At 35.5% G+C, this 25508-nt stretch overlaps 3 protein-coding genes across 5 annotated transcripts; all 3 read left to right on the top strand.

The window, feature by feature from the left end:
* The first annotated feature begins 3577 nt into the window (after positions 1 to 3577).
* Positions 3578 to 6327, top strand: LOC128919776 (G-protein coupled receptor Mth2-like). 2 transcript variants are annotated; one of them, XM_054229683.1, is made up of 7 exons: positions 3578 to 4240; positions 4300 to 4447; positions 4513 to 4692; positions 4761 to 5012; positions 5083 to 5233; positions 5662 to 5850; positions 5910 to 6327. In XM_054229683.1, exons 1-7 carry the CDS (start codon positions 3743 to 3745, stop codon positions 5926 to 5928), a joined length of 1437 nt encoding a protein of 478 aa, XP_054085658.1. In that variant the 5' UTR covers positions 3578 to 3742; the 3' UTR covers positions 5929 to 6327. The 2 variants fall into 2 exon arrangements, with proteins under 2 accessions (XP_054085658.1, XP_054085659.1); XM_054229684.1 differs by lacking the exon at positions 5910 to 6327 and having other exon boundaries at positions 4761 to 5016; positions 5662 to 5803.
* Positions 6328 to 12415: 6088 nt separating this feature from the next.
* On the top strand, positions 12416 to 24261 carry LOC105221035 (G-protein coupled receptor Mth2). Its single transcript, XM_011197679.3, has 13 exons — positions 12416 to 13083; positions 13143 to 13290; positions 13356 to 13535; positions 13604 to 13855; positions 13931 to 14081; positions 14469 to 14657; positions 21596 to 22115; positions 22176 to 22323; positions 22621 to 22800; positions 22879 to 23130; positions 23195 to 23345; positions 23727 to 23915; positions 23975 to 24261. Exons 1-13 carry the CDS (start codon positions 12586 to 12588, stop codon positions 23985 to 23987), a joined length of 2871 nt encoding a protein of 956 aa, XP_011195981.2. The 5' UTR covers positions 12416 to 12585; the 3' UTR covers positions 23988 to 24261.
* Positions 18833 to 19879, top strand: LOC128921485 (probable G-protein coupled receptor Mth-like 11). Of its 2 annotated transcripts, XM_054229275.1 has the most exons (3): positions 18833 to 18908; positions 19141 to 19475; positions 19534 to 19879. In XM_054229275.1, exons 2-3 carry the CDS (start codon positions 19146 to 19148, stop codon positions 19573 to 19575), a joined length of 372 nt encoding a protein of 123 aa, XP_054085250.1. In that variant the 5' UTR covers positions 18833 to 18908; positions 19141 to 19145; the 3' UTR covers positions 19576 to 19879. The 2 variants fall into 2 exon arrangements, with proteins under 2 accessions (XP_054085250.1, XP_054085249.1); XM_054229274.1 differs by having other exon boundaries at positions 18837 to 19475.
* Positions 24262 to 25508: the final 1247 nt, after the last annotated feature.

Below are 25508 nucleotides of genomic sequence, written 5' to 3' on the forward strand. Positions count from 1 at the left end.
CGCCAAATCTTGGAGAAGACCCGTGAAAAGAGGATCGACACACACCACCTTTTTGTCGATTTTAAAGCTGCTTTCGACAGCACGAAAAGGAGCTGCCTTTATGCCGCGATGTCTGAATTTGGTATCCCCGCAAAACTAATACGGCTGTGTAAGTTGACGTTGAGCAACATCAAAAGCTCCGTCATGATTGGGAAGGACCTCTCCGAGCCGTTCGATACCAAACGAGGTTTCAGACAAGGTGACTCACTATCGTGCGACTTCTTTAACCTGATGCTGGAGAAAATTATAAGAGCTGCAGAACTAAACCGAGAAGGTACAATCTTCTACAAGAGTGTACAGCTCCTGGCGTACGCCGATGATATTGATATCATCGGAAGCAACAACCGCGCCGTTTGTTCTGCTTTTTCCCGCATGGATAAGGAGGCGAAGCGAATGGGTCTGGAGGTGAATGAGGACAAGACGAAATATCTCCTGTCATCAAACAAACAGTCGGCGCATTCGCGTCTTGGCTCCCACGTCACTGTTGACAGTCATAACTTCGAGGTCGTAGATAATTTCGTATACCTGGGAACCAGCATTAACAGCAATAACAATGTCAGCCTGGAAATCCAACGCAGAATCACTCTTGCCAACAGGTGCTACTTTGGACTGAGTAGGCAATTGAACAGTAAAGTCCTCTCTCGACGAACCAAAATCAAGCTCTACAAGTCGCTTATCATTCCCGTCCTGCTTTACGGTGCAGAAGCTTGGACGATGTCAACATCAGATGAGACGACACTAGGAGTTTTCGAGAGGAAAATTTTGCGCAAGATTTATGGTCCTCAGAACATTGGCAACGGCGAATACCGCAGACGATGGAACGGTGAGCTGTACGAGTTATACGACGACATTGACATAGTTCAGCGAATAAAAAGACAGCGGCTACGCTGGCTAGGTCATGTTGTCCGAATGGACGAAAACTTTCCAGCCCTGAAAGTGTTCGATGCAGTACCCGCCGGAGGAAGCCGAGGAAGGGGAAGGCCTCCACTCCGTTGGAGGGACCAGGTGGAGAGCGACCTGGTTACACTTGGGATCTCCAACTGGCGCCGAACTGCGAAGGAGAGAGAGAGGTGGCGCACTATCGTCGATTCGGCTATAACCGGCTAAACGGTTGCAACGCCAATCACATACATACATATACTACATCTGTTCCATCGTCTTCGATTGGGTAATTGGGTTCGCCATCTCCTTCAGTTGTACTTTCATTGCCATTCAGCAGGTCGGATAAGTGTTCCGTCCATAACCCCAGTATGCTCTGGACATCCGTTACCAGATTACCTCCTCGGTCCCTACATGGTAATGCTCCGGCCTTGAAACATTATTTAAATCGCCTCATCTTTTCATACTTACGCATTTCGGCCTCTTTCTTTTTACATCTGCAAATGCGTCTCGCTTCCCTCTTCAGTTCTGGATATCTATCCCACCCCGAAGGTGTTGTGGTCGATCGCAAAGTTTGCGGGATAGGCAGTCTGTTTTCTCTCCACTCCGGAACGACAATTCTCATCGTACCAACTGGTTTTTTGGCGTTGCCGAAGACCAATTGTTTCGGCTGCAGCGGTATGTAATGAGTTTGAGATGGTGTTCCACAGCTCCCGAGCTATATCGAGATACTGATGAGTACTCTCAGAGAGCAGGAGTGCAAGTCGAGTAGAAAATCGCTCGGCTGTCGGTTGTGATTGCAGCTTTTCGACGTTGAACCTTCCTTGTGTTTGTTGGCGGGCGTTCTTTTCTGCACAGAGGCGAGGCGCATCTTCGCTGCTACCACGTAATGGTCCGAGTCAATGTTTTGTCCTCGGAGTGTACGCACGTCTAAATAATGGAGACATGTCTTCCGTCAATCACAGCGTGATCGATTTGATTGCGCGTGTTTCGATCAGGGACAGCCACGTAGCTTGATGAATTTTCTTGTGCTAGAATCTGGTACTACAGACAACCATATAGCGTTAAAATCGCCAAGCACGATTTTGACATCGTGGCGGGGGCAGCGCTCATAGGTGCGTTTTAGACGCTCATAGAAAGCATCTTTGATCACATCGTCCTTCTATTCCGTTGGGGCGTGGGCACAGATCAGCGATATGTTGAAGAACTTTGCTTTGATGCGGATTGTGGCGAGATTTTCATCCACCGGGGTGAATGCCAGGACTCGGCGACGTAGTCTCTCTCCCACCAAAAATGCAACCCAAATTTGGCGCTCCTTTATATGGCCGCTGTAGTAGATGGCACAAGGACCCACCTTCTTCCGTCCTTGTCACGTCCATCGCACTTCTTGGATGGCGGTGATGTCGGCCTTTAGTTGTATGAGGACATCAACCAGCTAGAAAGAGGCACCCAATTAAGCGTCCGGACATTACAGCTGCATGCCCTCAAATCGTGATCCTTAAAACGTTTGCAGGGGTCGTCATCAAAAATTTGGTTTCTCTTCCGAGGCTCTGATTGGTCTTTCATTTGGAAAGGTTTTTTTTTTATGTAATGGGTCCCAAACCCTACGCACATTCGCAGAATTGGGCTTCGCCTTCTCACTTTAGCTCGCCTTCAACCGGTTGTATGTTGGTCTAAAACCGAAAGTCTTGAGCTGCTTGAGTTATATGCAAAAGAATCGTTCCTGACCGCTCCCGAGTGAATGGCAATCAGAAACTTTCCTCACTTGCGTGAACTTCTACATATGGCCCCATCCTGACATTTACCTTACGTATAAGCGGTCCAACCTGATAAACTTGTGTTCAAAGACTTCATGTTCAGTCACTTATAGAGGGAGGCATTTGACTTTTTAATTAAAACAATAAATTTTATTATTTTCATTAATTTGATTATATTAGCTAGGGTTCAGAAATATTTTTGTTCGAAATCGGGTCGCACCCATATTATAATGAAGTTTCACTAATAACTAAAAATGTTTATTCACTTTTGAGAATATCCGGTTACACCCGAACATAGCTCTTCCTTACTTGTTGTTTAATTCAAAACGATTATATTTAATGAATCGTACGCTTGCGTGAGCTTTCAGCCAGTGAAAATCATTAAAGCTTCTCAAAATAGCTAGTAACTACATATATCACGCTTTTTTGTTCGCAAATACTATGTCCAGAGATGAACTTACGAGATAAGAAAAATGAATAGGGTCGAAGGGATAAGATCTAAAGAATAGAATAACGGATGTGTTTGGTATATTCAAATTTTTAAGATTTCAAGTAACATTAGTTCGACACTCATATTTTTGTAATTTTGAAATACTTTTAATGTGAGTATTGTATTGGAAATTGTACCTATGTATTATAATAAGCAAAATGCATTATTTACAATATATTTTTTATGCTTTCAAAATGAAATATGATTTAATTCTCATTTATGATTTTATTTTGCAAACATATTCTTAATAGAATTTTGCATAATTTTTGCATATACGATTGTTCGTTTGTATGTATGTGTGTTAGTACATATGCGGTATGCACATTTGAGTAGTGATATAGTAGCACGCGGGTTTCTGCGAAATATACTGATAAGAAATGTGCCAAAAACTCATATGAATTTGAAAAAATCCAAACGAACAGTTTGTTGGCAGCACTCAGTGTGTAATGTACACTCTAAATCGCGTTGAAAAATATTAAGAAGGTGATATTATAAAAGTGAATATATTCAGCAACCCGTTCACTTAGACATTTAGTAGCTTGATACTATTCTCCAAATCTAACATAACATTGAAAAAATGTCAAATTCGTTGGCAAATCAATTAATAGTGATCGCTTTGGTGACTCAAATCAGGAAAGACTTTGTAACTGCCGACATACCGAATTGTGCATTCCAAGACACCGTTAGTCTAGTTAATATACGTCCGGATTCAGATGGTTCATATAATTTTCAGAGTTTACGCATACCCCACAACTTGACTGCCGTGTACCGTTACGAAGAGCTCTCCGATGGCACGCGTGTCTCTGCTCCACCACATATCAGGGGCTGTGCGTGTAAGTTGAAACAGTGCATACAACTCTGTTGCTTAAACAATGAGATGCTGGACAGCACGTCAAAAAAGTGTGTCAATATGAATGCCGCTGCATACCCCCGAATCAACACTTATATGGATAATTTCACAGAAAATAGTATGATCGACGTGTTTCAGGATTTCGTGCCGCAACAGCGTATGCCTTGTGAGGAATTCAAAATTCTAAATTCCGAACTGGATAGTGATTTCAATATTCTATTCGAGGTAATGTTGGTGTAAGGTCGAACATGAAAATGTCTATATTTTTTACGATATTCTAACAGAACGGAACTATATATCATGCTATGAAAGAAGAATATATACCACACCGTGATTTTTGTCTAACGCCCTTCTGGTACAACAATTCATTGAGCTTGAATCCCATCGAATGTTTTCAGAAAATCCAACCGACGACTTATATGAATATGGCACGTGCGTAAATAACTGCAAAACTACTTCTGAAAAATCGATTTATTTTCTGTTTCTCCGATTTTTAGTTTTTACCGCATCGGTTCCATTCCTATTGGCCACAATTTGGGTGTATTTATATGTGCCACAACTACGCTGTCTCCATAATAGCTGTCTCGTCTGCTTCCTGGGCACTTTCGCGCTCGGCAGTTTAATATTGTCGTCGGTACTATGGGTCAATTACAGTTGGGGGGCTTGTCAAACTATGGGTATGTACGAAATACCCAAAGCATTATTGTAATTATTTTCTATATCTATTAAATTTCTTCTCAATTAGGTATCTTGTGTTATTTCTTCATGATATCCGCTTTCTTCTGGTTGAATGTAACTTGTTTCGATTTGTGGATGAGTATACGTGGCATCCGATATGAGCTCCAACCGAGCAGTCCACGTTTGCGTTTCGTTTATTATTCGATTTATGTGTGGTCAGCAGCAACGATTTTTACCGTTATCGCTATTACTATTGAGCATACGAACATTAGCGATGCGTGGAAACCAGGATTTGGCAATGGCCAATGCTTTATAAAGTGTAGGTCATTTTAATGAGAAGTATAGTATTTTTAATGTAATGACCAGCTTTTATTTTTTATATTTTCCAGCGAGAGACTGGTCAGCATTGCTTTATTTCCAAGGTCCAAGCGGTTTGCTAAACTTATTCAATGTATTCTTTTTCATCATGAGTGTCATAAATGTGTATCAAATCCAGGAAGACTCATATGAACTCAAGAAAGAAGCCAGTCACCAGTACAAGTAAGTTGTTATCGGTTTCCCAGTATATAGTTTTACAGAACAATTAACCATTACAATTCAAATTTGAAATATATAAAATTTTTTTAATTTTCTAAAGTTATATATCATAGTTATCAATACGATTATTTTTCGACTTATTAGTAAAGTTTTCTTTTATTCAAATTTTGTTGAATATTTTCGTGTTATTTGAACGTTTATTTTTTATTGGAGATGTTTAATAATTTGAATAAGAATTTTCTGTAATTTTTCACCTTAGTTTTTCGATAAATTGTTAATTGTTTCTCGATTTTTACATAATGTTTCCAATGTAATTATTCCAAATTTATCAAAGTATTATTATCAAAATATTTAATTTGCATATAGAACATGTTTCCTAATAAGCTTTTCAACCAGTTTTACTAAACATATACTTATTTCGTCATCTATAGGGTTTCAACATTTTTGCGTTTGTTCTTGGTAATGGGCGTTTCATGGATTTTGGAAATTTTTACATACCTGTTCGCAAAAAATAATTCATTTATCATCGTAATATTCAATATGATGAATGCCTCACAAGGCATAATATTGTTTATTGTTCTTGTGCTGAAGAGGAGGGTACTGATTTTGCTGAAGAATCGGTGAATGAAAACATGGCAATGAAATTATCAGTTAATAATTATATAATTAATATCTTTAGGTGGACCAAAAGCACTTGAGGAGATTCATAGGACGCAAAACATTACTGCTGCTTTTTTACTGATTTCTAAAACGAAATATAAACATAACGGCATCTTTTCGTCGGTTGATTACTACTCAAGTTCATATTGATTAAGAATACATCAATTCAGTGACGAAATGTGGCTAAGTTTAGCAAATAAAAAAACGAAAATAATATATAACTTCCGATGGATCATTATTAAACTCATAAAACTAATATTTTCGACTATATAGGAAATATATATTAAATATTACATTTACTCTACGTATGTATAAGCGGTACAAGCTGATAAACTGATGTTCAAAAAATACAAATGTGTGCGAAAAAAGTAAAAATTAAATTACTTATAGCGAGGCCTTTGACTTTTTAATTAAACAATTCAATTTTATTATTTTCATTAATTTGATTATTATTCTTAGAATTCCGAAAAATGTTTGTTCGAATGTCGAATGAAAACACGACTCTCCCTACAAAACTGATAATGGTAACAATATGTGGGGTTTCCTAGAATTAAAATAAATATTAATTTTAATATGTACAAACATATATGTTCTTACTCAGTACCAAATAATTTCTTATCACAATGTAAGTTCACAAACATGCATTATTTTCTTCCAGTTTGCGGTTTACTGAATTTGTTATGTGGCCGCCTACATATTTTTTTTTTGAGATTTACTTAAATACATGCATATATGTTTGTAATTTGTGTAAATATAAAGAAACTAGCTGTGGCCGCGATTTCGTCCTCGTGGAATAGTGATTTTGGGCTTCGTTTTTATCTTCGTCCGCGTAAATTTCTGTTATCAAAGAACTTCTGCGTAAATTATATTTTTTGTTTTATTTTCTGGTAGCAGAAGAACATATTGACTTGAAGTCGGGTCCAGTTGCATAAATTAGGTGGTTTCAGATTTCTAAGTTAAATTATTGGGGCGCCTATTTTTAGCTTAAGGGAATGAGGAGGAAGGCCACTTGGTTTCAAAGAATTTAGAAACTCCTGTGGGTGATGGACCACATCTTCTTGATCCATTACATTATCAATAGATGTGTATCTGACTATATCTCCTTCAAGTTTATTTAAAATTATGTCATTCATTTCGTTCACGCTACTGTTTCTCGCCGCCAATATTGCCCTTTGACACATCCATTGGTGATCTTTATTTTCTATTTCGCTATGTCAGGGTAAACTTTTAATATTAAATCCTCAATATTACCTACTCTTACTCCTAAATCGAGGTCAATTCCAATTTTATTTTGAAAATGAGGTATTTTCCCGTCTACTAAAAGTAATTTTGAAGGGAAAGTTATACTACCTCCCCCCAAATGGGCTCTCATATTTGTCGATAATTTTAAAATATTTACAAACTTCCATAATGGAGAACTTTTAAGGTAAGACTTTACAATGTCTGCTCTAGTTCCCCTTACTATTATGGGTAAAGTTTGTCGAAAGTCCCCAGCAAACATAACAGTAAACCCATCAATGATTTTATGACAGCTTCTAAGATCTCTAAGAGTTCTGTCTAGAGCTTCAACGCTACTGCTGTCCCTGAGACCTTACTTTTGCTAATATAAGATAGTAATGAATGTCTTGCCGGTCCCACCGGGAGCGTCAAAAAAAATCTTCCTTCATTGAAAAGAACACTTTGCAAAACACCATTATACGCTGTTACCTGGTCATTACCTAATCTTGGTTCATTTTGAATAATATACTCATTTAATTCATTTATATCATATGGTTTTCGCAATGCTACTTCTAACGGGTCCAAAAGCGAATAATTTCTTTTTGATGCAGGAAGCCCAAAATCAGTTAGGGATTTGTCGCAAATCTCATGAATTTTATCATCTATTGTGATTAGTCCATCATTGTATACATAACTTTTGTGTATCTTGAACCGCTTTCGCAGCGCAAGGAACGGAAACCCTCAAAGATAAATAATTTTCCCCGTTATTTACACATTTACCACTGTTTCATATTGGTAGCAGCGTGATGCTATATAGCCTATAGCCTTCCTCGGTAAATGGACTATCCTATACAAAAAGAATGATTAAATTCGTACCAGTAGTTTCGGAGATTGGCGCGTTCAAACATACAAACAAACAAACTCTTCAGCTTTATAATAACTATTAGTATAGATTTACATGCTAAAAAAAATATACATATATATATAGACGGAAATATATCTAAACAACATGTTGCACAGAGTATAATATTTTTCTGCTCTAACAGTTTCGAAGTCATTTAACTAACCGAAGTATATATGGGTTTATACATATATACCGAACTGATCACGGTGTCGACTAGAGTTAAAATCCGGATGCCCGTCTATCCGTTCGTCGTGCAAGCGATAACTTGAGTAAAAGTTGAGATATTTTGATGGAACTTGGTACACGTGTTCCTTGGTACCATAAAAAGGGTGATATTGTAATTTTTGTACATGTCTGGAAAACAACTAAGGCTACAGCACACGAGCACATCGCTGAAAGAGCCAAACGCTATCCCAAAAGTTTAGTGTGTTTCGACAAAGAAGCGCTGGTATAAGTGCATATCGAATAGAGACTATTTTGAACGCGACAACATTAATTTAGGCGAATGAATAAAATGTCCTTTGTTAGAACTCTTCGCCTCAAGTAACCGAACATCAAATATATTTATACGAAAGGGATTGTATAATAGTTTTGTTAACGGTAACATAACGGTTGGTTGTAAGTTCTAAACTCGCAAACTACTTAAGCTATTTGAACCAAACTAATCACAGTTCCTTTTAGTACCCCATCACACATGGGCGTGGCGTCTCCTGGGATTGATCGATTTCAATGAAATTAAGTGCGTAATATTTTTTTGGTATCCTGATCCTATTTCCCATATCAAACAGTTTTGAATTCCATCTGATTCATTCACTTTTTAATATATACATCAGGAAACAATGAGGATAGCGGAATAAAACTTTACAAAGTTATCAAAATCGGACATAACTTTACATGGTCCCTTAGGCGAACATGAAGAACTCAGTGTCTAACTGTAATTTTTAATCAAATATGACCGTAAGTCTCTCAAATATGCACCTAAAATGGGGAAGTAACTTCCCCTAGCTCCCATATACCTAATTAAAGGTTTTTCAAAAATACGGTTAGCTTCATACCCTTTAAATCGGTTAATATGAGAAATAACTTAACCAAATTAAGTGAGCATATAAAATGTTCGGTTACACCCGAACTTAGCCCTTCCTTACATGTTTACAATATCTTTCTTTTATGATACAGTACTTGATTTTAGTATAAAATTTCCAGTTACCTTGTACAAGATACGCATGTGCTATGTGTTATGTGTCCAAGGCGGTTTTGGACTACTCACAGCAATTAGGCTTACACTATCTGCCACTGTTTACCGTAAGCTGACAAATTACTTTGTGTGCACAATGAGATCGCCAAATTTAGACAAACACTGAATACAAGCTCTCTAATTGTAGCTGCATGAACCCGAGTGCACCACTGAACTAAACAAAAAATATATAATATTTCACTTAACTGTGCCTTTACTTTGATAGTTCCTAGCGCTCCACGTCCTACATGTAAAGCTTTTGTTAACTTAACACGCTTAAAATTTAACACTTTTGTACATTTATCTAAAGAGCTGACGGTTATAAAGTCAGAACACTTTGATGTGTTAACTTACTCGTGCCACAGTTGGCTCCTTTGATGCTCAGGGCTGCTATCTGATGTTGCCTAACAATAACTACAAGCACAAAGTTTTAGTTGCAAACACCACAAGCAACATACTGGTGTTTATGTAACCGTCTGCATTAGAGGCTAAACATAGTAGACATTGCAAGCAAATGCACCCAGGTCCTTTGTAAAGGCGTTGTCTGCCAATTCGCCCTTTTCATATATGTAAAAATAATATCCTTTGTGGCAATAAAATTAGTATGTTGTTTTTGGCAAGTGTTTGCGTGTCGAAAATCAATTTAAAACATGTTAACCTTGCATTGTTCTAAGGTTAAAAATCTGAAAGGGAAAATTTTAATCCCGACCATTTAAGAGAGATATTTATGTTGGGTTAAGTAAATTGGCATTTTCTTTTGAAAATATAAGGAGGTAAACCCAATACAAGTTTGTTAAGATTTTGGTAGCGTTCTCTCAAGCGATCATCGATGATGTTCGTAACAACACTGATGTACCACTGTTCTTTCGTAAAGGAGTTCTAAAGCTGGGTTCCTGATTTCATTGTGTTTTTTAATATGTAAGTATATTATATGTACTTTCATATTAAATAAAGATCATGGTACAAAGAATATAATAGTTTTGTTTATATAGCGTTATAATTATATATGTATACGAGGGCTGCTATATATATTTCTGGCCTAATAATGAAAATAGGAATATTTATCAACGAAAATGGTTTTATTGTTTTTCAAAATATTCTCCATCAAGATTTATACACTTTTGCATGCGCTCAAACCAATTTTCGAATCACTTTTTTTGAGCCTTTTGTTGAGCGATTGTCAAATTGTGCGGGTACATCTTTTTTTTCTCGTTGCACTATATATGAAATAAGAAGGATTTTTATTTGATTTGATGTCGTAAAACCTAGAAAAAAATGATCAGATACTTTTGACGATTTAATATTATAAAACTATAACAAATTACCGTGGGTTAGCTGTAATTTTGGAAGTTGGACCAAATGTTGTTTCTATGGGGCAAAAAATTTGTTTTCGACCACTAAAATTGTTAGTTAGTTAAAATTAGCTTTCAAATTTGTTGTGACTGTAAGAAAACGATGCATTGGAGTTCTTTTCCCGAAAGTGGGAGGATGCCCAAGACTGATAACAAGCATTGATGCTAGGCAAATAGTGAGAAGACTAAATCGGATAATAAAACATCGAAGGATGTTTCAAACGCCATAAAAAAACATGCCAACGAATGGACCGCTCTGAGTATTCTTCAAAAAAAAATAGGCTTTGGGGCCGCCGTTAAACAGAAGAAAATTTCTCTATCTAACCAAAATATTCAGGCGCGACTAAAGTTTATTTAGAAACATAAAAATAGGTTCGGGGAAGACTGGAAACAAGTTATATGTTCGGATGAAATAAATAAGAAATCAAAAATTATTCCACTCGGATGGTAAACCATACTACTGACGTTGTCTTTCAACGACATCATGTGCGATAGACTGCATAACTTGATGAAGGCAATATCATGGTATGGGGGTGTTTCACTTGATGGAGTGTTACTCCGCTAGTCAAAATCTCTGCAATTATGAAAAAAGAAAACTACTTGGCTATTTTACTGTCAAATTTATCTGATTCAAAGGAAAAGATCATTTTCCAAAATGATTCCGATTCGAAGGACACTGCCAGAATTAGTACTTGCTGATTCCAATATCAATGATTTCAACTCATCCAATGTTCAACATAAAGTCCTGACCTTAATCCGACTGAGAATTTGTGTACTATTGTAAAGCAATATGAAGCATACCGAAAGAAATATTAGAAAATTTAGTTGAAAATATGTCTAGACGTCTAGAAAATTTATTTAAAATCAAATACCTTTAGACCAAATATTAAAAAAATTAATTTGAAGCCATTTGCTTTTTACGAGCAAAACTGTACTGAATGAGTTTGTTTTAATTTCTGTTGTAGTTCACTTCTGTGTTAGGTAATGAATTCGATTTTTGATTATCATTTTATTATTCAATAACTAATAAACTTATCCTGAAATTTTACAATATTTGAGCTGTTGTAAAAAAACAGCACTACTCTCGTAAACTGCTAATGGTACGTCAATCAAATTGCGAGAATATAATTCAAACTACATAAAATCGGCTCTGAACGTTTAATACATTTTTTTTAACATTGCTCTTATTTGACCCAAGTTCTAAGGAGTGGTATCCGACAAGATATTTTAGCGATGCTAAATTTCATCGACGATTATTTTGAAAAATCTGTATAGATTTTTGTTTCCAACACGATTTAATTTTACATTATTTATACAGAAAGCCTCAAGCTTCTGAAAATAGCTATTAACCACAGATTATCGCGCTTTTCTGTTGGCAAATACTATGTCCAGAGGTCAACTTACTAGAAAGGAAAAATTAACCTCGGAGGGAACAAATCTGTTATCCTAATAACGGATTTTTTTTGGTAGGTTCAATTAAGAATTCAATTAACACTTGTTCGACACTCATATTTTTTGGAATAAATTTTGTAGATAGAGATAAGGGGCGACTAGTGCTCCAGTACCCCTTCGTAATTTCATTGTACCTATGTATGTAATTTAATAAGAAAACTGCACAATTTACAATATATTTTTAAAGCTGGCAAAATGAAATACATATGATTTATTTCTCATTTATTATTTTATTATTGTGTATAAACATTCTGATAAGTATTTTGCATATTTTGTACGTATGTATGTACATATGAAATATGATATGGGGTTTTCTGCGTAATTTATTGATAAGCAGTGTGCCAAGAACTCATCTGCATTTGATCCATTTCACTCGAACAGTTTGTTTCCAACTCTCAGTGCGTAATGTACACTCTAAATCGCGTTGAAAAGTATTAAGAAGTCGATATTACAACAGTGAATATATTTTGCAATCCCTTCAATTACTTAATTTATAGCCTGATATTATATTCCAAAACTAACAAAACATTGAAAAATGTCGAATTCTTTGGCAAACCACTTAATAGTGATCGCTTTGGTGACTCAAATCAGGCAAGGCTTTGTAACTGCCGACATACCGAATTGTGCATTCCGAGACACCGTTAGTCTAGTTAATATACGTCCGGATTCATATGGTTCATATAATTATCAGGGTTTACGCATACCCCACAATTTGACAGCCGTGTACCGTTATGAGGAACTCTCCGATGGCACGCGTGTCTCTGCTCCACCACATATCAGGGGCTGTGCGTGTAAGCTGAAACAATGCATACAACTCTGTTGCTTAAACAATGAGATGCTGGACAGCACGTCAAAAAAGTGTGTCAAAATGAATGCCGTTGTATACCCTCGAATCACCACTTATATGGATAATTTCACAGAAAATGGCATGATCGACGTGTTTCAGGATTTCGTGCCGCAACAGCGTATGCCTTGTGAGGAATTCAAAATTTTAAATTCCGAACTGGATAGTGATTTCAATATTCTATTCGAGGTAATGTTGGTGTAAAGTCGAAAATGAAAATGTGTATATTTTTTACAATATTCTAACAGAACGGAACTATATATCATGCTATGAAAGAAGAATATATACCACACCGTGATTTTTGTCTAACGCCCTTCTGGTACAACAATTCATTGAGCTTGAATCCCATCGAATGTTTTCAGAAAATCCAACCGACGACTTATATGAATATGGCACGTGCGTAAATAACTGCAAAACTACTTTTGAAAATTCGATTTATTTTCTGTTTCTCCGATTTTTAGTTTTTACCGCATCGGTTCCATTCCTATTGGCCACAATTTGGGTGTATTTATATGTGCCACAACTACGCTGTCTCCATAATAGCTGTCTCGTCTGCTTCCTGGGCACTTTCGCGCTCGGCAGTTTAATACTGTCGTCGGTACTATGGGTCAATTACAGTTGGGGGGCTTGTCAAACTATGGGTGTGTACGAAATACCCAAATCATTATTGTAATTATTTTCTATATCTATTAAAATGCTTCTCATTTAGGTATCTTGTGTTATTTCTTCATGATATCCGCTTTCTTCTGGTTGAATGTAACTTGTTTCGATTTGTGGATGAGTATACGTGGCATCCGATATGAGCTCCGAACGAGCAGTCCACGTTTGCGTTTCGTTTATTATTCGATTTATGTGTGGTCAGCAGCAACGATTTTTACCGTTACCGCTATTACTATTGAGCATACGAACATTAGCGATGCGTGGAAACCAGGGTTTGGCAATGGTCAATGTTTTATAAAATGTAAGCGGTTTTGTATGACAAGTATATATAGTATTTTTAATGAAATGACGAGTTTTTCTTTTTTACATTTTCCAGCGAGAGACTGGTCAGCAATGCTTTATTTCCAAGGTCCAAGCGGTTTGCTAAACTTATTCAATGTATTCTTCTTCACAATGAGTGTCATACATTTGTATCAAATCCAGGAAGACTCATATGAACTCAAGAAAGAAACAAGTCAGCAGTACAAGTAAGTTGTTATTTTCGATTTCCCAGTAGTTTTGCAGAATAATAAACCATTTCAAATCAAATTGAAAATATAGAATTTCTTTGAGAAAGTTTTTTTTTATAATTAAGAAAGCATAATAGTCTATCGAATAATTTCAAGAAATTCTATGTAGATTATTGAATAGTTATGTTATCGAGTTTGTAATTTATTATATTTAGACTATTAGTACATATTTCTTTCATAGTAATTTTGTTGAATATTTTAATAATCTGTGATTTCAATTTTTTAAATCTTCTCTATCTTCTTATTGATAGTAATAAAATTAAAATCAATCCAAGTATTATTATGGAAATATAATGGTGTTTTCAACCAGTTTTACTAAACATATACTTATTTCGTCATCTATAGGGTTTCAACATTTTTGCGTTTGTTCTTGGTAATGGGTGTTTCATGGATTCTGGAAGTTTTTACATACTTATTCGCACAAAATAAATCATTTATCATCGTAATATTCAATATGATGAATGCCTCACAAGGCATAATATTGTTTATTGTTCTTGTGCTGAAGAGGAGGGTATTGACTTTGCTGAAGAAGCAGTGAGTGAAAATATGACTATGAAATTATCAACTAATAATTATATAATTAATATTTTTAGGTGGACCAAAAGCACTTGAGGAGATTCATAGCACGCAAAACCTTACTATATAGAGCAAAAGTTTTTGTACTGGTTTTTAAAACAAATTATAGACATAACATTTTCGACATCGATTAGGTGTCGAATTGCTGCTAAGTATTTTACTATTTATTGTAAATAATACGGATTTGAATTATTACTAAATCCCCAAAGAAAATTTTCGATTATGCAGAAAATATATATTAAACTGATAAATTGCACATATGTACTTATGTATATGTATAATATATGTAAATAAATTCTTTGTAAATATCAGTTATTATACGTATATGCGGTAAAAGAGATATGTGTTGTTCACAAAAGACGATTACATAAATATGACGTCACTTTGTATATAGAGACTGTCCAATAAAAAAATAAATTATATTTTATTATTTGCTTATTGTTGCTGGGTTTCAGAAAAATTTTAGTTTTAATTTTAATATGTACATATATGTTCTTACTCAGTATTCTCTATCACAATACTAGTCCACCAACACCAATTTTTTTCATCAACACTACATGTTTCGAACTGTGTGGGAGTTTGCGGTTTAACAGTATAGCCAAGTGGTTATGTGGCCGCCTACATAAAAAATGCGTGATGTAAGCATTATTATAATATATGTTTAAAAATATATACATATAAAGAGATTTTTGTGGTAAAATAAAATAAATAATGATATTCTCTAAAGATTCTGAATCACCATTCTTCGCATGAGTCTACAGAACCAATATAAAGCTCAGTGGATGCCGCGCACTTCTCCTAAATGTCCGGTCTCTAAATTCATAGTTGACGGTAAGGTTATTTTCAACAAGAATTTCAATATCGTTATGTGCGTTAAGTGATTTGGCAAACTTGGCAAGGTGTAAATATATCCTTATCAAGACTTATAAAACGTCGGTGGAGAAGAAATTCCAATCTCCCAAAAATTGTTTCCTAATTTACATTAAGGTGAAACGAAGAAGACACTTTCTGGCAATATTAACACACACTTATACACTTGATGCTAACACTTTTCCTACTATTTAGATTTACCGTGTTTTAACACTATCCGATACACATTAAAAGTTTAGTGAATTTTGTATATATTTAAGTTGTTTATAAGGGTTCCATGAAAGTGCCGTTTATTCAATCAAGCTTGGGAAATGGTTAACACCAATACATAGCATTTGAGAACTGTCAAATTTTTCAACGAAAAGCACTAAGTGAAGACTGCTTGATTTGCTACCCTTCATGGCATATTCAATATATCTCAGATGGTTATTGATCGGTTTGTCCATTAACCTTTTAAAATTTAACAGTACTTGTAAATGATCTTGCATTCCTGCATGTCAAAGATACCCAATACCAAATTGTCACAATGTTTACTTCTACTATACAGATTTTCCTTTCTCCTCAAAAAACAGATTTTCAAATACCGAAGGAGCTCATTTAGCTGGTACCTTTAACTAAAAAAACGTAAAAAAAAGAAAAGAAATGGCAAAGTAAAGCTGCCATAATGAAGAACTCAGTGACTAAGCGTAATTTTTCACCGAAAATGTCTGTAAATCTCTCAAATATTTTAATGTGTCTCTACACCGTAAAATGGTTATAACAGGGTCATAACATCGCATGGCTCCCATATACCTAATTAAAGGTTTTTCAAAAATACGGTACCCTATAAATCGGTTAATATGTGAAATATCTTAACCAAATTAAATGAGCGTATAGTCTTGGATAAAATGTATCTTGGTGAAAATGAGTACTATATATGAAGATTTTCGTTATTCTAGTAGACGTTATGCCGAATATATGGGTCAAACTGTATTATAATAATAAAATTGCATAAATAAATTGCGAGAGTATAAAATATTCTGTTACACTCAAACTTAGCCCTTCCTTACATGTTTATGATACAGTACTTGATTTTAGTATAAAATTTCCAGTTACCTTGTACAAGATACGCATGTGCTATGTGTTATGTGTCCAAGGCGGTTTTGGACTACTCACAGCCTAACCTAACCTAATTTACACTATCTGCCACTACCGTAAGCTGACAAATCACTTTACATACACAAAGAGATCGCCAAATTTAGACAAACACTGAATACAAGCTCTCTAATTGAAGCTGCGTGAACACGAGTGCAGCACCGAACTAACAAAAAATATAAAGTTTCACTTAACTGGGCCTTTATTTAGCAAGTTCCTGGCGCTACTCATCCAAACTGTAAAGCTTTTAATTTAACACTTTTGTATAGTCATCTAAATAGGCGATGGTTATAAGGTCATATCACTTTGTTGTGTTAACCCACTCGTTCTACAAATGCCTCTTTTGATGCACTCGGCTGTTATCTGATGTTGCCTGACAAAAGCTACAAGTACAAAGTTTTAGTTGCAAACACCACAAGAACTATTACATTAAAGTTAGTATATTGTTTTTGGCAAGTGTTTGCGTTGTCGAAAATCATACTAAAAGGTGTTAGCTTTACATTGTTCAAAGGTTGAAAATTTGAAAGGGAAAAGTGCAGTCCCCACCGTTAAAGTGGATACATAGATAAAGGGTGATTTTTTAAGAGCTTGATAACTTAAACGCATAAAATTTGCAAAATCTCATCGGTTCTTTATTTGAAACGTTAGATTGGTTCATGACATTTACTTTTTGAAGATAATTTCATTTAAATGTTGACCGCGGCTGCGTCTTAGGTGGTCCATTCGGAAAGTCCAATTTTGGGCAACTTTTTCGAGCATTTCGGCCGGAATAGCCCGAATTTCTTCGGAAATGTTGTCTTCCAAAGCTGGAATAGTTGCTGGCTTATTTCTGTAGACTTTAGACTTGACGTAGCCCCACAAAAAATAGTCTAAAGGCGTTAAATCGCATGATCTTGGTGGCCAACTTACGGGTCCATTTCTTGAGATGAATTGTTCTCCGAAGTTTTCCCTCAAAATGGCCATAGAATCGCGAGCTGTGTGGCATGTAGCGCCATCTTGTTGAAACCACATGTCAACCAAGTTCAGTTCTTCCATTTTTGGCAACAAAAAGTTTGTTAGCATCGAACGATAGCGATCGCCATTCACCGTAACGTTGCGTCCAACAGCATCTTTGAAAAAATACGGTCCAATGATTCCACCAGCGTACAAACCACACCAAACAGTGCATTTTTCGGGATGCATGGGCAGTTCTTGAACGGCTTCTGGTTGCTCTTCACCCCAAATGCGGCAATTTTGCTTATTTACGTAGCCATTCAACCAGAAATGAGCCTCATCGCTGAACAAAATTTGTCGATAAAAAAGCGGATTTTCTGCCAACTTTTCTAGGGCCCATTCACTGAAAATTCGACGTTGTGGCAGATCGTTCGGCTTCAGTTCTTGCACGAGCTGTATTTTATACGGTTTTACACCAAGATCTTTGCGTAAAATCTTCCATGTGGTCGAATAACACAAACCCAATTGCTGCGAACGGCGACGAATCGACATTTCACGGTCTTCAGCCACACTCTCAGAAACAGACGCAATATTCTCTTCTGTACGCACTGTACGCATTCGTGTGGTTGGTTTAATGTCCAATAAAGTAAACTGAGTGCGAAACTTGGTCACAATCGCATTAATTGTTTGCTCACTTGGTCGATTATGTAGACCATAAATCGGACGTAAAGCGCGAAACACATTTCGAACCGAACACTGATTTTGGTAATAAAATTCAATGATTTGCAAGCGTTGCTCGTTAGTAAGTCTATTCATGATGAAATGTCAAAGCATACTGAGCATCTTTCTCTTTGACACCATGTCTGAAATCCCACGTGATCTGTCAAATACTAATGCATGAAAATCCTAACCTCAAAAAAATCACCCGTTACAACAAATTTGGCAGTGTCGTGATATATAATATTTCATCACAGCATAATTTACAATAAATTCTTTAAGTTATAAAAATTAAAATGATTTACGTATTTTTCATTTATTATTTTATTGTGCAAAAATGATTATGAGAGTTTTGCAGAATTTATATACGTATGTATGTACATATCATTGATATAAAATGTATATTATATTTTCTGTGAAATACATTGATAAGAAGTGTGCCAAGATCTCAGACGAATTTGAACCATTCCCGTCGAACAGTTTGCTGCCAGCACTCAGTGCGTAATGCACACTCCAAATCGCGTTGAAAAGTATTAAGAAGGCGATATTACAACAGTGAATATATTCTGCAATCCGTTCAATTACTTAATTTATAGCTTGATACTATATTCCAAAATAACAAAACATTGAAAAAATGTAAAATTCTTTGGCAAACCAATTAATAGCGAACCAATTAATAGATGACCCAGGTCAGGCAAGGCTTCGTAACTGCCGACATACCGAATTGTGCATTCGAAGGCACCATTAGTCTAGTTTATACATTTCAGATGGTTCATGTAATTTTCAGGGTTTATGCATACCCCACAACATGACAGACGTTACGACGAACTCCCCGATGGCAGGCGTGTCTCAGCACCACCACATATCAGGGGCTGTGCGTGTAAGTTGAAGCAATGCATACAACTCTGTTGTTTAAACAACGAGATGTTAGACAGCACGTCAAAAAAGTGTGTTAATATGAATGCCGTTATATACCCACGCATCAACACTTATACGGAGAACTTGACAGAAAATACCATGATCGACGTGTTTCAGGATTTCCTGCCACAACAGCGTATGCCTTGTGAGGAGTTTAAAATTCTAAATTCCGAACTGGAGAGTGATTTCAATATTTTATTCGAGGTAATATTAGTGTAAGGTCTCAAAAGCAAATTGTCTAATTTTTTTAATATTCCAACAGAACGGAACTATATATCATGCGATGAAAGAAGATTTGTTTTGATTTTTGTCTAACTCCCTTCTGGTACAAAAATCATTGAGCTTGAATCCCATCAATTGTTTAAAGAAATCCAGCAATCCAACTAACTTCTTACAGTGACTCAAAGTTAAAATTAACTTTTAACTTTTAAACTTAAGAACTCAAATAAAAAAAAATTAATCAAAATTTGGCAAAAATATATATTTTTTAAAATTGTATTTCATTTTCTTTGTTATAAACCCAAAAAACTTAAAAATATTTCATCTTGACCAGGAAAAATAAAATATATGAACAGAAACACAGAATTGCGGTCTCAAAGTTATAATGGACCTCATATACACATAAATTAAGTTTCAAAATTAAGTGTTTAATTTGTAATATTTAGTGGGCAAATATTTTGCGGTTTGCCATAAATTGCAATGTCATCCATGCAATGCCATACATGCTCGATTACATTTAAATTGGGGGATTGCGGCGGAGTTTCAACACGTGAGGACGAATGTACAGAGTCAGCTTTCCAGTCCCGAACTCATGTCATGCGTCACAGTTGGCCGCAGGTTAATTTGTTTAAGCTCTGTGTTAGGCTTTCGCCATCTCTATAACATCATTTATAACTATAAAACATTTTTCCATTAAAGAATGGTATAATTTTTGGCAAAGTTAATCCTTTTCTGCCTGTTGATCTTGCTTACAAAAGATTTCCTCTTCCATTATAATTGTGTTTCTGCAGAGCATTCCGCACAGTTTCTGAATCCGATTTCTATACAAATACTGCTGCGCTATGGAAGTTTATTTTGGAGCACTTGTATGAGAATCTTTCATTATTTGCACGAAAGGCCAACAATCATCGGACTCAGTAAAAAATTTTGTTCGGCTTTGTTCTGTTGCTGAAGTTACCGTTTTGTTATACTCTCACAACATGTTGCTAAGAGAGTATTATTGTTTTGTTCACATAACGGTTGTTTGTACCACCCAAATAAATCAGTTAGATGTGGGGTGATACATACATACTTATATACATAATTGATCAGGATGACTAGTGGATTCGAAAACCGGATGTCTGTCCGTTCATCCGTCTGTCTGAGTAAGAATTGAGATATCTTAATGAAATTTGGCACACATATTCCTTGGCACCCTGAGGAGGTTGGCACTTTATAACGTATACATCAGGAACTAACCCCCCGGACCCCGGATATCGAATATGAAGAACTCAGTGCCTAAGGGTAATTTAACCAAGTGCCTAAGGGTATTGTTTTACCGAAAATATCGGCAAATCTCTTAGATATTTTAAGGGTTATATACATACATATGTTGAAGTGTGAGAAAATTGGGAAAATTGTGGGCCATATTTTTTATTAAATACCTGGTTAACGTCTTGCGTAGTATAATGTCTAATCTGTAAAATCAGTCACTGTTATGACTTTTTACGCAAATCCGCTTGCCACAAATAATTTTGTACATAATCTTTTTGAAATTCATAATTTAGATAAAATCTAATATCTAACTCTAGACCACTAGATTTGTCAATCCCGTAAGCATAGAGTACCGAAATATGTGAGCCGTTATGCATCTGAAATCACGAGATTGGCACATAGTAATTTCGGAACTGCGTGAGAGTTTAAATGAAAAGACAAAAATCTGACTACAGCTGTCGCATGAGTTCATATGGCGTTTTCTGAAATGTCAGTAATGAATTCGTTACCGTAAACACGGGATTGCCCCTGTTAGTTGTACCCATATTGCAAACTTTGTTTATTATTATAATTATTTTTTATTACAATTCCAAGCGTAAGCGATAAGCGTAATTTGTGTGAACTTATATGCTCAGTTCCAAACAAACCTTCAAAGCGACACCATATCTTAAAACTCGGCAATTCAACGGAAAAATATTATATGTGCATGTTCAATCAAAGCATAAAGCGTTGCATTTAAATTATCGCGCGTGCTTTACTGGAATGTACGCCGTTGTGGTGATAATGTATTTACAGGAATTTACACTATACACTCATTAGTTACACACACACACAAACATTTGTTAATAAAGTAATACAAATATGCCAAAATTGTACGAAAAACGTCAAATTTTCCTCATCGCAGTGTGCTTGCTTTACCACGTACCAATTACGTTTGCCAACATACCGAATTGTGAATTCAAAGACACCGTTAGTCTCGTAAACATTCGACCGAATAAGGATGGCTCGTATGATTTTGCTGGCATACAAATTCACAAAAATTTAACTGCCATCTATGACTATGAAGAACTCGCCAATGGCTTGCGTGTTTCTGCGACACCCCACATTAGGGGCTGTGCGTGCAAACTAAAGCAGTGCATACAATTTTGTTGCCCGCCAACTCAACTTTTGGATAGGACCACTATGAAGTGTGTCACTCCCAACGATCTCAGCTTCGAATATTTACCGGAACTGGAAATATTTACGGAAGATCTGGATTGGACTTTAATCGATGTACATAAAGGTTTTGTTCCACAACACCGTTTACCCTGTGATAACTTTGCTATACTAAGTCCTTTCGAATATGATGACGACGCCTACATTTTGTTTGAGGTATTGCTTTTGTGATGCTTGCGAAACTCAATTTTAACAAAACCAATTGGTGATTTACAGAATGCTTCTATATTACATGCGGTTAATGAGCAGCTTCTGCCATATCGTGAGTATTGTCTAACACCCTACTGGTACAACAACTCTTTGAGTTTAAACCCCATTATTTGTTATGCGAAAATGGCTGTCACAACTTACGTCAATATGTCATGTGAGTATATAAAATATTCTTTGAAGTTAATTGAAGACACAATTGGTATACATCAAATGTACTAATAGACTACTTTAAAGTGACTGAAGACGTTAATATGCTGAAAGAAAGAGTACTTTAAAGATTCAGCATCAATTGATATTTTTTATCCGAAATGTTCGAGTATAATGAAAAACTTTAACCGCTTGGCCCAAAAAGACTAGTTTATATTAGAGACTGTTCGAGAGAATTTATTAAACTCGAATATGAATATTAGTAGGAATTACGTTTGGTAAAACATGTTTCCCATTTTTTCAGTCCTTGCAATATCAGTGCCATTTCTATTGGCGACAATCTGGGTATATTTGTATGTTCCGCAGCTACGCTGCCTTCACAACAGCTGCCTGGTCTGTTTTCTGGGTACCTTCGCTATCGGCACTTCGCTACTAACGTCAACAGCATGGTTCACTTACGGTTTGTTGGCCTGTCGTGTAATCGGTGGGTTCAAAAGCTCTCAAAATATTTTATTTTATTTTATTTCATATAATATAATATATTTATTATATTTTCTTGCAGGTTCCATTTGTTATTTCTTCATGATATCTGCTTTCTTCTGGTTAAATATTACTTGTTTCGATTTGTGGTTAAGTATACGTAGCATCCGATATGAGCTCCAACCGAGCAGTCCGCGGTTGCGTTTCGTTTATTATTCGATTTATGTGTGGACAGCAGCGGTAATGTTTACCGTTATCGCTGTAACAATTGAGCATACGAATGTTGATGAGTCTTGGAAGCCCGGTATAGGTTTGGGGCAATGTTTCATAAAATGTGTGTACATGTTTATGGAGGAAGGATTTTTTATAAGAAAAAGTATTTTTTATATATTTTTTAGCGTGGGAATGGTCGGCAATGCTGTATTTTCATGGACCCAGCGGGTTGTTAATATTATTCAATATTTTCTTTTTCATCATGAGCGCTTACGATATTTATCAAATCAAAGAGGCCAACTACAAAATCAAATGTGATAACAGCCAGCAATTCAAGTAAGTTAATCAGTTTTGCTTTATAAACGTCGAAACGGTATTATCAGTTGTTATTACCCTCTAGTAATCGGATGAAAATTCAAGGTTAAGTGTTATAGTTTTTCACAAGAGCTCGTTCCAAAGTCGCTCTGTCTCTAAAATAAAAGACCCGTATGAACTACACAAAAAATACTTTTATGATGTCAGTCAACAGCTGACAATGTCAATAACACTTAAAGCTCGACATTACAGTTTTGTATTGTTTATGAGTATTTACATACATATGTATGAATATTATTTTCCCAAAAGCTTAGAAACGTTCATTCAACCCCAAGTACCTTAAAATTAAAAAAAATTATTCAATTTCTTCCGTTTTAACTGCATTTATATTTTCATCATCAGATTCGCCAAATTTTTGCGTTTATTCCTCATAATGGGTATATCATGGATTATGGAAGTGCTACCGTATTTCATACAGACAAGTAATTCCATGGTCTTCAAAATCTTCAATATACTGAACTCATCGCAAGGCATAATAATATTTGTCGTGCTTGTGCTGAAGCGGAGGGTGCTAAATTTGCTAAAGAATCGGTAAAAATTAAATTTGTTGACTTTATTTCCAATACTTTAAAATTTTTGAATATACTTAGATGGAACGCATAGTACTCAATCATTCATATGAAGTACTATATGTAAACAACCACACGTAGTTCTTTTGTTTGTACGAAAGAAGGCCGCTGTTTCTTGATAATTTGTTGATGCGTCAGCAGAGTGACAGAGCGAAAGAGAGAGAGTACAATTTTATAATAATTATCAGCATTATCACATATATTCATATACATATACATATATATACATTTATTATAACAAAATCATTTATTTTTTTATAATATATTATACAAATACGTGTTTTTAAAAATATTTTTTATTAAAAGATTATTTTAAATATCACTTTGTTCTTTCTTGCGTTTTTTACGGGTAAGTAATAATATTTTGGTATAAAATTTTTAGTAAGATTTCTGACTTCTCTTGAAAGTATTAGCAAGTGTATGTAAATATATTTTTACAACAACTAGAGAAAATTATTCGAAGTTCGTTAAGCCATAAAACAAAAACTGTGCTAAGAAAATAAATAGATTTTGGAGGCGTTGAATCAATCAAAATTTACAACAATCAACAGATGGCGCGCTTATTGGTTTTGAATAACAATTTTTTTATCAGCAGATATAAAATAATATCATAATTTAGAATTAATAATATATATATTTTTTTTGATATTCTATATATACTAGGTAACTGAATAAACCTGATGCCACTGAGAATGCTTCACCAAACCCTACAAAAATGTCTACGGATACACCAAAAGCTAAAAAAGTTTTTGTTTGAGTAGAAATGTATCGACAATCACTTCAAAACCCATCCCCTTCAACAAAAACAAAATCAAATTCGGTGCCACCACATACCTGCGATACCACTTTTTATACTATCGCAACAAAAGTTGCTAAGAGAGTATTATAATTTTGTTCACATAACGGTTGTTTGTATCACCCAGAAATAAAAGAGTTAGATATAGGGTTATATATATCAAAATAATCAGAGTGACGAGACGAGTCAAAATCCTATCTGTCTGTTCGTCCGTCCGTGCAACGGATAACTTGTGTAAAAATTGAGATTTCTTGACGAAACTTGGTACACATTTTCCTTGGGACCGTGTAGATGGGTAAAATTGGACCATTGCCACGCCCACAAAATGGCGAAAACCGAAAACACATAAAGCTATAAATAAGATTATAAAAGTAACATTTGGGCATATTTGGATGAATTTTTTTTGTGGAAGTGGGCGTAGCCCTGCCCCCAAATATGTTTTCTTGTATATATCTCCCAAACCAATAACGCTATAAAAACCAAACTTTCTGCAGTCGGTTCCCTTTCGTACCCCACCACACACCATGAAAATAGTTGAAATAGGATAAAAACCACGTCCACCTCCCATACAAAGGTTAGGTTGAAAATTACAAAAAGTGCGTTAGCTCTCTAACGAAAAACATCACAAACACTAAATTTTACAGAAGAAATAGCAAAAGGAAGCTGCGCTCATTTTTTTCGGCAAATCTCTCAGATATCTCAATTTAATTCAGAAAAAATCTTTTTCTTCTAATATTGTGTCTCTGTATCAGAAATGGT

This window comes from Zeugodacus cucurbitae, chromosome 4 (genome assembly GCF_028554725.1).
Source record: "Zeugodacus cucurbitae isolate PBARC_wt_2022May chromosome 4, idZeuCucr1.2, whole genome shotgun sequence".
Taxonomy (NCBI): Eukaryota; Metazoa; Arthropoda; class Insecta; order Diptera; family Tephritidae; genus Zeugodacus; species Zeugodacus cucurbitae.